Source organism: Neophocaena asiaeorientalis, unplaced genomic scaffold (assembly GCF_003031525.2).
Source record: "Neophocaena asiaeorientalis asiaeorientalis breed wild unplaced genomic scaffold, Neophocaena_asiaeorientalis_V1.1 scaffold78, whole genome shotgun sequence".
NCBI lineage: Eukaryota > Metazoa > Chordata > Mammalia > Artiodactyla > Phocoenidae > Neophocaena > Neophocaena asiaeorientalis.
The window spans coordinates 9,055,957-9,070,274 of record NW_020175018.1 but is presented as its reverse complement, the minus strand read 5'-3'; the positions used below and the strand labels follow the sequence as shown (position 1 = coordinate 9,070,274).

At 42.6% G+C, this 14,318-nt stretch overlaps 1 protein-coding gene across 1 annotated transcript in view; it reads left to right on the top strand.

Annotated features, from left to right (window-relative positions):
* The window catches only part of DENND1A (DENN domain containing 1A), a 489,835-nt gene that overhangs the window by 275,231 nt on the left and 200,286 nt on the right, over positions 1-14,318 (top strand). The window contains 1 exon segment of the mRNA XM_024762246.1: positions 5,755-5,800. Coding sequence (XP_024618014.1) covers positions 5,755-5,800 — 46 coding nt within the window.

The following is a 14,318-nucleotide window of genomic DNA, read 5'->3' as shown; positions in this document are numbered from 1 at the left end:
CGGCCCATCTGTCTGGCCACTTTCAGGAAGATGAAGACTAGGATTATCTGTGTTCTCCAGCAAGGTGTGTTGTATGGTCTTTGTTCGCTTTCTTTCCCCCGTTCTGTTGTCCTTTAACCTCTCTAGCAATGCCAGGCTTTGTTATTTCAGAGCAGAATTTTAAACTGTAAGACAAACTGTGTTTACACGTTTGTTTCTTTTCAAAAAAGAAGGAGGGGAGGGAGGGAGGGAGAGAGGAGGGAGGGATAAGGAAGGAAGGAAGGAAGGAAGGAAAGCTCAAATGAGTAAGACCAAGAGTTTTCCTTTCCTTTAAAGACAGTGAGCTGAGGAAAGACTTGTGGGCTCCCTTTGCAGATCTGGGTATTTGGCTAAAAAGGTTGAGTGCCTCTGAGAGGCGAGATGGGTGCTGTGATGTGTACACCGTAATGCTCACTATGCTTTAATATGGGAAAAGAAAAAGAGTAGACCTTCCAAAGCCCTGGGTAGCTCTACGCTGTATCCTTACCAAGGTCAAAGAGGTGTTGCTCCTGGGGAGGGGGGGGGTGGGGGCCCTCCTACCTCTCTTCACATCTCATCTCACCTCCCCTCCCCTCCTCTCCCTCTTTGTCTTGGGAAGCTGCCTTTTATATATTTGAGCAGCCAGTGTTCCTTTATTTCACCTGACTCTTTTCCAATTAGTAGCCGCTCACCTCAGGGGAACATAATTAAAAGGGCTCTAGTTATCTGGGGGAAAGGAATTAACAAATTGAGAAAGTGCAGTAATAATGAACGGGGACTATAGGATCATTAATAAGTCTGCAGTATCCATATTCATGCCTGTCCATTGCTAGGAATGAGCTCATGCTGTAGGACTTACCTATAAGAGCAGTGCTCTGCATTGCAGGTCTGGAGTTGGTGAGAGGATTGGGTGAATAGCCCCCTTGGTTTTCCAGCACGCCTTTTCTTTTGGCTTAAGTTCTGAGTATGTGCTGTGGGACAGTATAGGCTTTCAGTCCAACAGCCCTGACTTTGAATTACAGCTTCACTCTAGCTTTGTGACCCTGGGGCAAGTTACTTCACCTTTCCAAGCAAGCCTGTTTCCCAATCTGAAAATGTGGATAGCAGTGATACCTTGCAGAGTTGCCTTAAGAATTATGTATGAGTGATGCACAAAAGCACCTGGGTTATAGTAACTCAATTGATATTAGTTCCTTTTCCCCTTAAGAGGATTCAAAGTAAACATACCTTTCAGGTAAAGGTCATTATGTTGTCACTGCCTTGACACTAGCAATATAACCCCTCTCCTTTTCAGGGGAGAAGGAAGAAAGAATAGCTTTTACTCTTCCAAGATGACAGTGATGAAGTCAGATAGTGCCGTAATTCCCAGAGAACAAAGGCCTAGGGCAGATACACCCTGTCCCGCTACTCAGAGATGTACAGTGGCATCCCACAATCGCCGTCAGCCATAGGGCAGTTGTGACACGGTTGTGATGGCCCACCTATGCATGAACTTGGTCGTAGCTGTTAATATTATCACCCCTTTAATTTAATCATGTGCACTGTTGGTTCTGCACATGTTGTATCTAATTGCCATTTAAAATGTCTTCCAAATTGCAGTCAGATTCAGCACTGAAATGTAAAGTCAGTGTGAATGGTGAAAGGCACCAGAGCAGAGAAGCATGGTGTTCATTTACTATTGGTGAAACAGATATTTGAGTTGATATTTTCTTGATAAGCAATAAACAGATTCTTTCTGGGACCTAACAAATGAAGATAGCATCTAGATAAAGTATTATGTTTTGTTACTGACATACCTTGGATAAAACAAGGGCATTGATGACTCTGAATCAGAAAATGATTCAGAAGAGTCAGGTTCTGAATGTGAAGTTTTTTAGGACTAGCTTAACCAATTTTTTGCTATATTTTCTTTTTAAGAAAGCGTGATGAGTGGTTTTACAAATTTGTCATTCTGTGTGATAAGCAAGTAATGAGTCATAGTTTACTTGGTGGTTTTTGCATTTTGGGTGGTACATAAAATCAAGTTTAAATGTTACCCTCTGAAGAAAGTGATAAACAACCCTACTGAGCTCAGTAAGTAGACAAGTGACAAGGTTGTGTGCTTGGGGTCAGAAACTCATGTATAGAGGTGATGCATGTCAAACACCTCACGCTCATCACGGAGTCTCGACTGTCCTCACCAACACTTTGCCAGGTATCCTTCAGAACCAGGGAAGGAACAAGAAACCATTCTTTGGACACTAAGAGAATGGGTCCAGTCATACCAGCCACGCCAGGGCTGTGAAGAGAACCCACTTGGACATAATAGCTTACTGAGCCTACCATGTGCTGTTCCTGTGCTAGGCACTTCATGGGTTCTCTCTAATCCTTGCAACAATCTTGAAAGATTTCCACTGGGGCTGGTACTGCCCTTTTAAAAGACACTTTGCCAAGATATAACAAAAGATATTAAAAACAGTCCTGCCCTCTGACTTGGTAATTCTGTATTTGGGAATTCACGCACATGAAGTTGTTCATTTTCATTACGATGTTGCTTACAGTGAAAAGTTGGAAGTGGCTTAATGTCTAACTCTAGCAGTAGGGTTCAGCAAATTAAGGGACATCCATACTTGGTTGAATATTACATAGTCTTTAAAATAATCACAAAGTTTACAGTATAATATGGGAAATGTTAATGTAGCCAGTGAGAAAACAATAAAATATATGCACTCTATAATTTCAAAGATATTTTTAAATATTAATGTTAATATTGGAGGAGAATAATACAAAAATAAAAGTAGTTGTGATAAGATGACTTGATCGTGGGTGAGTGTCCCCTCCCCCCAAATTTCTCTTTACAACAACAAGAAAAAACAAACAAAAGAGAATGATTCAGTAGCTGCAAAAACTATTGAGGTATATTGAGAATACAAATTGTTTTCAGAATGCAGGTAGAATTACCCAGTTACATATTTGCTACATTCAGATGTTAATGAGTCTCTGGGGTTTCTTTTTTTCCTCTCTCCCTCTCCCCACTTGAAATTTGTAATCATTGTATTTGCAGAGCAAAAATGCAGTAGATTCAGGGACACATTTGAGGTTTTGTAAGCAAATGATGACACAGTAAAAGGTATTTGTCCAAATTTGCATTCATACAAAACATGGTGTGCTGTGATTTCAGAATAAATGTGTTTTAAATATTTTCTAAATACAGAGCTGTTGCCGCCCTAAGTTGGCTAAGAAACTACATTTCTATGACAGGCCATAATTACCCTTTGGTAAATTATTGGGCTTAAATAAAAGAAAAAATAGCCTACCTAATGGTACCTGAAGAGTGAGTCTCACTTTGTCCCTTTCTACATCTGCCATCACTTCTAAGACTCCTTTTTACTCTCTTTCATTGATTTTTATTGCAGGACAAAAGGGCATGGCATTAAAACCTAGATATTTAAAATTCTAGAAATTTTTTTTTTTCAGATAAGAGCCTATAGTCTCAGATAAGAGCCTAAATTATACAGAGGCTTTTGCTGTAGGTATTTATTTTTACCTTTTTCTCACAGTTGTTTGAATGTCCTTTTCTATACATTAATTCATTTGTTGGAGTTTCAGTTCAGAAATTCTAATTAAAACTCAGGGTCATTTGTCACTTGCATGACAGTGCTGGTAGGAGCTGGGAAAGTTTATAAGATTTGGTTAAATATTATGGATTTGAGTTTTCTCCCTTCTATGTGTTTGGCTGTACTTCTGGACACATTAATAAGTGGCCATTTTTCTGGAATTCTGCACTCTTCCTGCTTCCTTTCATTACATTAGGCAAGGTTCCACTAGATGAGGCATTTGCAGTCTTAAGACTTCCTGCCAGGGTTCAGACTTTGTATTTTTGACATTGAAGCTGTCGTGTTCCTGAAGCTACTTAATTAGAAACACATTCATTTCAGTGTACACTGGAGAAAGCTTGGACAGCAGAGCCAGGCACACTGGGAAGTTTGAGCATTTGTGTAGCTGGCAGCTAAACTAATGGTTTACAGTTTAAGGGGAAAGAATATCATAGGGCATTTCCTTGCCCCTGGAAGCGAAGGGAAGCTGAATGTGCACAGCAGATACCTTTTTTAAAAAGGAGAGAAGAAGAAGAAGAAAGGAAAGACAACTCCACTTTCACTGCAGTTTTGTGTCTAATTCTTTCTTTGGCTATTATCAAATACAAAAATCTTCTAGAAGAATAGTTGCCAAACTGTGCTGCTAATATTCAAGACTGTTTTACAGGCTCCCAAGATATATTACTGCAGAGGTCTGTAGTAAGGAGAACATTTTATATTCTGGGGAAGGATTTTTGCTTGAAGAATTTTATTTGTTGAATGGTAATGAGGGAATTGTGCTCTTTCTTATTTTTAAATGTTTGAGCAATTTTAAAATGCACATATGATGTTTAAAAAACCTTCGTTGCCCATCCATTGCTTTCAGGATAAAGCCTAAACTCCTCAGCATTCAGTGGAAAGCAAACCTCTCCTTTTTCATTTCTTACCACTCCTCATTTCCCTACCCTGTCCCCAAGAAAGCTACCCTCCTAGGTCCGCTTCCACGCCACCAGCTGCCCCAGAGGAAAGGTACCTGGGCACCTCAAGTCTGAGCCAGGTATCTTTCTACTGGGCTCATAAAATACCTTTTTGTACCTTTCTCAGGATATATCACGTGCTGGAGAGACAGATGGAAACATTGTCAATGTCTTGCTTCCTCTCTACTCGTTGACCTCCCTACCTGAAGGAAAAACACTGGGTGGGAGGCGGGCCTGGGGATTTTAAGTCCAATATTACAAACTCAGTGTGGCACGGAGGAAGAAGGTTTGGAGTCAAATCCTAGGGTTGCCGCTTGTTTTATGGCATTAGAGAAGTGATTTAAGCTCTCTGGGCCTATTTCCTCCTCTGTAAAATGGGTATAATACCTACCTTGTGAGGTTGTGTGGGTTAGGAAAGATGAATTTCAAGTTCCTTGTATAATGGCCAGCCCATTTATCGTTGGTAAGTAGCATCATAATGATAATTTATATGTGTGCCCCTGAAACCAAAGGAAGTCAATCCATAATGCCCAGGTTTTAAAGCCCCTGGAGTTGGGTTCTCATCTCCTGCTCAGTCACTAACTAAGGGAGCCCATTGCTCTGGGAATGAAGCAGTTGGAAGGGGCTTTTTGAATTACAGTGTCATCAGATGGCATGTGTGCAATTGGGGTGGAGATGCTTGCTGGCTTTGATGCACTTTGTCCAATCAGAACGAACAGTTAGATCACATCTCTTGATGGCAGGAGGAAACAGCAAATAAAAAATCATTCCTCTCTGAAGCACATCATGCCCTCCATCTGACATTGTTAACTGCTTTTTCTGTTGTAATCATGGCAACAGTGGTTCCCATTTGTACCAGGAACTGTGCTAATCACTCGACATATATCTTCCCATTCTGATGGCAAGCTGCCAGTTAGATTCCAAAGTGCCATTTTAAAGATACGGCAACTGAGGCTGTGCAATCGCATGGCTGCTACTTAGGGACTAACGCCAGGGTCAGTACTCTTCCCGCCACCCATGCTTTTAAGGCTGCCCACATGTTGAAATTCTTCCGAAGTTTCTAGGCTTGGGAACAAAATGTCACATTAGGATTTTTGTTGTGAAAGGAAATGTAACTGTGCATACGTTTATTAAAACAGTTTTTCTCCAAATAGTGAACCATGTGTAATTTTCTGTCAGAAGCAACAGACATTAAAGCAGCTGTGTGTCTCTGTTTCTCTTCACAGCGCTCCCATGCCCTACCTCATAGGAATCCATTTAAGTTTAATGGAGGTAAGTGGGCTTCTCTCCTCCCCAGATACCTCTGTTTGCGGTTGTGTTTTGCTATGTGGCAGTGGAAAAGACGCAGTCTCTGGATTCACAGCTCTACACACGGGAGCGTGTCAGAGCAACGCCTCGTGCACAGAGCGGAGCATTCAGCTTAGACCCTTTCCACTGGGCTCTTGTTTCCAGTGTTTTTCCACTTTGTTTGGAGATTGTCAATTTTCATGGGTGAGGGAGTGAGGTTCAAAGAGGCAGGAGGAAAGGGTTCTTTAAGGGTTTGAACGAGGGAAGGAAAATGATTCACTTTTCAAAATGATGTTTATTCTAAAACACTGCAACAATATTATATTACATTTTTTCTCTGTAGAAAATGTGGTATAGAAAATATACAGAAGTATAAGTAGGAAGATTAAAATTATCCACAATACCATTATTCCAGATTCAACCACTGTTAGCATTTTATTTTTCTTCACCCTTGTCTTTATTCTGTGAATATATGTTTTGTATAAATGTACTTCACTGATATGGTATAGAATTTTATGTCTTTATTTCATTTAATATTATGGCATGGGGATTTCTACATGCTTTTGTCTACTCTCAGTAATAATTTTTAATTTGCTACCGGTCCTTCCACTGTTTGGATATGCCACAACTTAGCCATTTTCCTATTACTGTTGGACACTTAAAGCTGTTTATAATATTTCACTATTATAAATAGCATGTCAGTGAACATCTTTATGCATAAGGCTTAATCTGCATCTTGACTTAACTTCCTTAGCGTAGAACCCCTAAAGTAGAAATGCTTGGTCAAAGCTATGAATCTAAGGCCAGATTGCTTTCTGCATGGCTGTACCGGTTAGATAGCAGTTCTTTTAAGGGACTTTTCTGTGCTTTTGTAAGTGCCACTGGTTTGTAGACATGAACCCTAAGCTTTTCCCTCCTCAGGAGAGAGCTGAAATTTGCACTAGAGCAAAATGGGGCAGGAGGTAGGGGGCTTGCCTGTTTTGCACAGGAGATAAGCTCTCAGAGGGAAAAGCTAAAGCCATGTCCGTCTGTGATGATGCTTTGCATGTCTTAAAGGAAGTGCTACTTCTCTTCTTCTGTTGCCTTCATTTCACGTCGACGAGGACCACCTGCTTCTTCACTGTTGCACACTGTGCTATTGTGCTTATGAAAATGAAACAAGTTGGTTATCGAAAAACCTGTTTGTTTGACATTGAGAATCTTGATCAAAATAGACCACAGAAATCTGCTCAAATTTCTAATTTGACAGGACGGCCATGTGGCTCCTACATTCTGTTAACAGTTCCTCCTTGTCATCACCCAGCCCTGAGCACATACAGTACACAGTTTATGGACTATCTTGGATGGTGTATTTAGATCAGCTTGAAGAGATTTCTTCTGTGTTTTACCTTTGTTTGTCAAGTTTGGGGGTGTATTCAAAGCTCCTGTGTGAAAAATTGAAAGTGAGTACTTGCTAATAGAACTTTCGTGTCAATTGTACAGTTGGAAACTCTAATCTAAAGACCATTTGGTCTATCGGCATCCACGGCTCTTCCCTGCCTCTTCTGCCTTCCAGGCTGTTCCAGCACGGGTTTTTTCAGCCTCCGTTTCACAGCCCTTTACCTTGAGGATTGTCCAGGTTTCTAGTCTTGGCTTGCTTTTCTTTTCCATATGCCCTCTGACCATCTTTTATAAGGCTTTTTGCTTTTGCCACCACGGTAATGTCAGTGACTCCCAACTGTGATTCTAACACTGGCATGCCTCTCTATGAACTTAAGGCCCAGAGTTGCAAATGCCAGTGGAAGGTCACCAAGATGTACTGTCGATGTCTCAAACTTAGTCTTCCCCAAACCCCTTATTATCTGTACACACACACCCGTCGAGTTACTCCACTCCCCTTCCACTGTTCCCGGTCCCCGTGAGTGGCACCACTGCCTGAAAAGGCACCAAAGTGGGTCACGCTGAGCATGGCTGAGTGTCCTCTTTCTCATTTCTTTCTCTCTAAATAGTCACCAAGTCTCTGACATGTCTCTCGCCCTGTTCCTTCCTCGCTGCCTTTGTTGACATTTTACCTTGCTTTCTTAGATTTTTGCAAAGCCTTATTCGTTCATTCGAGAAGCAGGATCAAGGCCTCTTGTTTTCCGAACGTTTTGCTAGGTCATGGAGGTATGAAGATGAGTATGAAATTCTGGTCACTCTGCCTTTAATAGCCTGCCTTCCAGCCTCCTCTGCCCTACCCCCGAGTCCTGCTCAGGCTCCCCGCTGCTGTCAAGCCTCCTGTCCTCTCGCTGTCCCTTGTTAGCCAGTGCTCTGGCTGGTCTCTAAAACACCCCCATCCCCACGCCCCTGCATGGCTAAACCTTCTCTTCCCCAGCTGTTGGAGGAAGTCCTCCCGTTGGCCGTTGTCTTTGCTTGATGTACCTCTTGCTCAGGATGACAGCTGTTTGCTTCCCTGCCCTCTCCTTCAGCCCTAGGAGCAGGAGCTCTTTGGGAACAAGGACTGTGCTTCATTCACTGTGGTGTCCTCAGCACCTAGCAGGATACCCAGCAGGTGCGTTCTGAAAAGAAGGATTGAGTGAGTGCTTGGAAAGCTGGAATTTGGAACACATTTAGAGCCCTCCAGTAGGCATTGCTGTTGTCAGGGAACCCAGCACCATAATTATACTTAAAGGTGGAGGGAGTAAATTTTTTTACTTTTTATGTGATTGTAAGTAATTTAAAACAAGGGTTTTTTGTAGTAAAACATGCCGTGCACAACAGGCATAAATTTTGAAGCTAAAACTTGAGACAGAGTTTTGCACTTACGTGAATGGGTGCAAGTCCACTCTCCTTGGCCTTTGAAGGGTTTTAAATGAGAAGGTTTGGGAAGCACTGGCCAAGATAAATCTTAGCCCTGCTGATTTAAATTAGGGAGGGTTTGCCATGCTGAACTACTATGTGGTCAGCACTAAAAGAAAAACAAAAATACTAGTTACCCCACTCTTGAAGACAGCTAAGACACTTTCCAAACAAAATAGCGTTTCCTGCATGTGTGAGGCAGCTGTGAACTACCAAGTCATGAAGTACAGTCTCCTGATCTCCTCCCATGGATTTCATCTCAGACTCGGAGTCCTCCGGTCATGCTTTTTGATTGGGCTTATCTGGTTCTATTAGACCTTCAAGTGAGAGAGATGGTTCCCTAAGATTTCTTCCAGGAACCATGGGCTATAATGCTTGGGGGTGGAGCTCATACCTGGGGCCAAAGGAAAACTCTTTAGGGAAGGAGATTGGGAAGGCCCATCTCCTCTCGCACACTAGTTTTCTTACTGGCAATTCAGCAAAAGGCTTATTTTTGACTGTCTTGTTATTTTTTCTTGAAAGCTATAGGCACCTTATTATGCCTTTGCATATGTGCCAGAATTTTTTAAACTTCAAATGAATGTGGCAGATGTTCATAAAAGTTTAGAAAAAGCTACCATAGGAAGACTTTTTAACCATTTTTATGACACTCAAATTTGTTGCACAAAAAGAAATATAAATTATAACCTACTGTTCTCATTTGAAAGAAGGTTATTTGGGGGGAAGATCTAATTCTAGCCTTCAAGCTCTTATAGGCTGTCCTATTTGTTAAGTGGTAACCTAGTCACCTAAAAGAGTATACCTTCCTTCTAAAGTGACAAGTTTCTAGCTGATCGTCATTCTTAGACCTCCACTGCCTTTTTATATCCTTTCTCTCATTTAAGCAAACACTAATTTGAGGCTGGTGGTAAGTTAGCAGGATAGCCAAGGGTTTTGGCATAGACCTAGTTTCTTCTTGGAGAGAATGATCATGTTAGCTGGCAGCTAGGAAACACCAAAACGCGGCCAGATTACACAGTGACTGTTTCCTTTCATTCCCTCCACCTCAGTTGAGTTCAGGAGATGCTCTGCAGCTCCTCCTCTGTGCCACGTCTGGTAGCAGGTGCCAGGTCAGTTCTGGTAGATGGGTTCCTTTTCCTTTTTGATAAATGAAGACCTTCCTCTCCAAGCCTCACAAATAATGCTTTGTGTACAGACCTCAGAGCCACATGAGGGATGCATGCAGAAGGTGTTTTGTATCATTCCTGGTGATGGAATGGTCAGGAAGGAGGAAGGAAAGGTTATAGCAGTGACACAGTGCAGACAGAGGCTCAGGTTAGACTGCAAATGAAGCTCCACCTATATACAGAGGCAGTAAAGTGTGGTGGTTAGAATGTGGGCTCTGGGTTCTGGCTCCCCTATTTCCTGCTTGTTTCATCTTGGGCAAGGTGATGGACCTCTGCACCTCTGTTTTCTCACCTGTAAAATAAGGGCAATGGCCATAGCTCCCCCCTATAGTATCATTGAGGGATCTAGTGAGATAATGCTTATCAGGTACTCAGCACAGTGCCTGGCACATAAAGAGTTCAACAGAGGTCAGCAACCATTGCCATTTTTATTTCCTCAGTGGCCTTAAAGCCGTTTACATTGTTAAGTTGATGCCTTTGAAATTGTGTTTTAGGGACTCTTGGGTTCCAGGGCTCATCACCTTCATTCCCTAGGGAAAGAATTTCACTAGAATTGGCTTGTGCCTGCTGTTTTCTTCTGGTTGACAATGCTGGGGGCAGTGTGTCAGGGATGGGAGTGGCATTTTTAAGGAACTTGATAAAAGCACTTCCAGTTCCCTGCTTGACCACTCCCTTGCAGTAGTAATTTCAGGTGTGGTACTTTGTCTCTGTATCTTACTTTCTTCATCTATAGGAGTGGTTAGTCCCCATCTCTTAAGATTGTGGTAAAGATTAAATAAATGAGTCCTGTATATGTCCAGCATATCCCAGTGTCTGGCCTGTGGTCGGTACACAATACACATCCCCTTCTATAGTAATGTTTTGGTAGCCTTCTGTGTACCAGGCATTGTATCACACTAGGGGTTCTATATAAAATGGTGAATGTGACATAATCTGTGCCTTCAGAGTTCTGTCTAGAACATATGCAGACAAGGAGAAAGTAATTGCAGGGAATTTGAGAGGCTATAGGCTCTGGTAGGGAAGACAGTGAACTGAGCCTTGTGGGCTCTGCTTCTCAGAGGAGAGGAGTGCCTAAATGGAAACCTAGCAGATAAATTTGAGTTCCACCAGGAGGACAGGGAACAGCATCTACAAAGACTTAGAGTGTAGACCATGGTGTTTCCCAGGAAGTATGAGCAGTTCAGTGTCTGACAGGAACGTGGAGCTGAAGGGGAGAGGAGCACTGAGGCAGGCAGGCAAGGGCCAGGCCATCCAGGGCCTTGTAAGGCGTGTTAAAGAGTTTCAACTTTACAGGGCAATGGAGAGCCACTGAAGGGTGTAAATAGGGGAGGGTCAGGCCTCCTCCTCCTGGGCCATTAGAAACACGGTCCTTCCATATAAAATGCTTGGAAACGGCTTAACCATGTTCATAAATTGTTGTTTGTAAGGATCAAGGTAATTCTTAAGTAAAATTACACACCACAGGGGGCTTCCCTGGTGGCGCAGTGGTTGGGAGTCCGCCTGCCGATGCAGGGGACACGGGTTCGTGCCCCGGTCCGGGAAGATCCCACATGCCGCGGAGCAGCTGGGCCCGTGAGCCATAGCCGCTGGGCCTGCGCGTCCGGAGCCTGTGCTCCACAGCGGGAGAGGCCACAGCAGTGAGAGGCACGCATACCACAAAAAAAAAAAAAATTACACACCACAACCATGTACATAAAATTCAGATGTGTTAACGTCCCAAACCCAAGCTTCCGAATGGTTTCCTTGCTACCAAACTACCAAACTGTGGCAGAGGTATTTGTAGTGATGACTTACTTTGAGGTTTCAAGCACCATTTTAACTAGATTTTTGTTTCCTCTCTGTTTCCAAGTACTTTTTATGAATTAGATAATCTTTTTACAGTGCAGTTTGAGAGGATAAATTTAGGTTATATACTAAGTGCTAAGTTCCAAGCAGTAGGAACAGGGGAGTGAGACCCAGGTACCACAGGGGTCTACCTACCTCTCCCACCAATGCAATTTCAAGAGACATGTGATGGGGGCATGAGGAGACAGGCCCAGCTCACAGCTTTCCTCTCTTCCTCACCATCCTTTATGTAGGAAGGCTCAGCTGGAGCGCATGGAAGCCTGGTTTTACAGATGCACCAAGTGCTTGGGGGCAGCGCTGAGCCACCACTCCAGGGACACATCCCTGTCCACACTGAAGCACCTCTCCGCCTCTGGGATCCAGAGGCCATATTTGTCTGTGTCTGCAATGGTTTAACTGTGGAGCTTTTACACAAAATAACAGCATTGACTTATTTACAGACAAAGAAAAATAACTTTTTTTTTTCCCCTTTACCTCTAAAAGAACTTGAATTGCTGTCAGCTGAACTGATGCCATAACTAGTTTTTTCTTTTCATTTTTCTCTGGCATAGGAAGTCTTTAATCCCTTGTTCATTTTTTTATGTTTATTTTTTTTAAGTTTCACGGTCAGTGTAGAAGAGTGTTTCTTGTTTACCATTGTACCATTTTGCTTCTTCACAGGACTCCACAGGTAGACAGTATAAGATGTAGTTTGCCTTTGTTAATACTGTGATTCATGCAAAACTCTCAGCCATAATTATATGCAGGTATAGGTGGTGACTTGTGCATGTGTTCTCACGAGAATTGAGAAACTCCATGTGAGATCTCTTTGTTAGTGATAAGTAATCAAAGTCCTGCTTTGTAAGACGGTGATATTTGCATGAAAAATTCCACCTGGTAGTTTCAGTCATAGGTTCATGGGGAGAGATTTAGCAAGAAAGGGAGAAGGTTGGGAAGAAACTGCCATCTTCTGTGTCCTTGTTCCATGCCAGACACAGTGCCCAGTGCTGTACCTGTTCTCACTTTTGCACATCCTAAGAATCTCTCTGCCAAGGAGGAGACATCCATATTTGCAAATGGGGAAGCTGAGGCTCAGAGAGAGAAAGTAATTTGCATCCTGTCCCTCCGCTGTGCTGGGTTTGTCAGACCCCAGAGCCCCTGGATCAGGCTGTGTGGGTTATGCCTAACCCTGCCGCAGTCCCGGCAGAGGTTCCCAGGACCTTTGCCTGAGCTCTTCCTTCTCGGCACGGCCTCCAGGCCATGCCCTGAGCACTGTGGTGAGGGGACGGAGGGCTCACGTCTGGCAGCCTCATATTTCTCCAGAGGAAAGCTCTGAGTACACTTGCGACTGGGGCTGGGTTACTTAGCCTCTCCGAGGCTCCATTCTCTAATCAGTGAAATTAAGGTAATATTATCCATCTCAGAGAGTTGTGAGAACTAACGGATATAATGGATGTGAAGAGCTTTTTAAAAAATTCTACCAAACATTATTCTTCATAGTGAGTAGTAAAAACAAGAGACAAAGTTTAGATCAATGAAACCCTGACGCCTGCTTAATTATATAAAGAGAAAAGTACTTGGACAGTAGCTTGGTCTTGCTGGAATTTCCTTAGCGTGCTGTTATCAAGCGATATCATCACATGTGAATCTGTCACATCCAGTGCATTCAGAGTGAAAATTCAGCAGCTCTGTTCAACTTAGGGCCTGAAGAATGTTCTGGATTTCGCCTGATGGATTCCCCCTGGAAGCTCTCTCCTCCTCTTGTGGCGTCTGCTTTTAAAATGTGTGGTTCTTAAATGCCACTTAGCCTAATGTTGGAATTAGTTAATATGAAACAACTTAAAGCCCTAGTAGTAATTTATGTTATCAAAGGGAACAAGTACTTCTGGCTGATTTAAGTATCTCTTGCAGTCAGTACATTTTCAGTCTAATTTGTCGTGACTGAAATGTTCTCTTGTGAGATGAGATAGCCCTCTGTTATAGATTAGAAAAATTGAGTAATTTATGAGGGAGAGTCCCAGTAGAAAATGTGAAACCATCATTGATGCTTTTGTTTTCCAATTTTCCTATCATCACTTAGCCAGTCAATTTAGCAACGTTAAAACTGACTTCAAAGAAGACCCAAAGTTTCTAAATTGTTACTAAGAGGAGCTTAAACTAACCAAATTCCTGTCAGATTAACACAAGGAGCAGCATGCAGGAGGCTGTGGAGCAGAGCGGAAGAGCTCTTGAGCTCTAGAATCGTGGGGACCTGGATTCGAATTCTAGGTCCGCCGCTACTGGGAGACTTTAAACAAGCTCCTTTGTTTAAAGGAGAAATCAGTTTAGCAGCGGGAGAAGTACGGCTACTAAATCTCACAGTTCGACCACTCCGTACAAAACTACTATTATGTTATCCTCTGAAGAGATGCCTATTGGAAATATTTAATAATAATATCAACCATTGAATGAGCTTCTACAAATATACATGGCACTTGAGCTGTATAATTTTTCATTGTCACGCCTTTGTGAGGGGTGCTCCTGTTTTGCAGATGGGGATGTAAAGGTGTCTCTGAGCTTCAGACTCCTTGGGTAGATTCTCCACTTCATAGGGGTTTTTTAATGAGGAGTAAATGAGAAAATCGGTACCTGACACGTTGTAGGCGCCAAGTAAATGGAAGTGATTATCAGTATTATGTGTGTGTAGAACTGGTAAA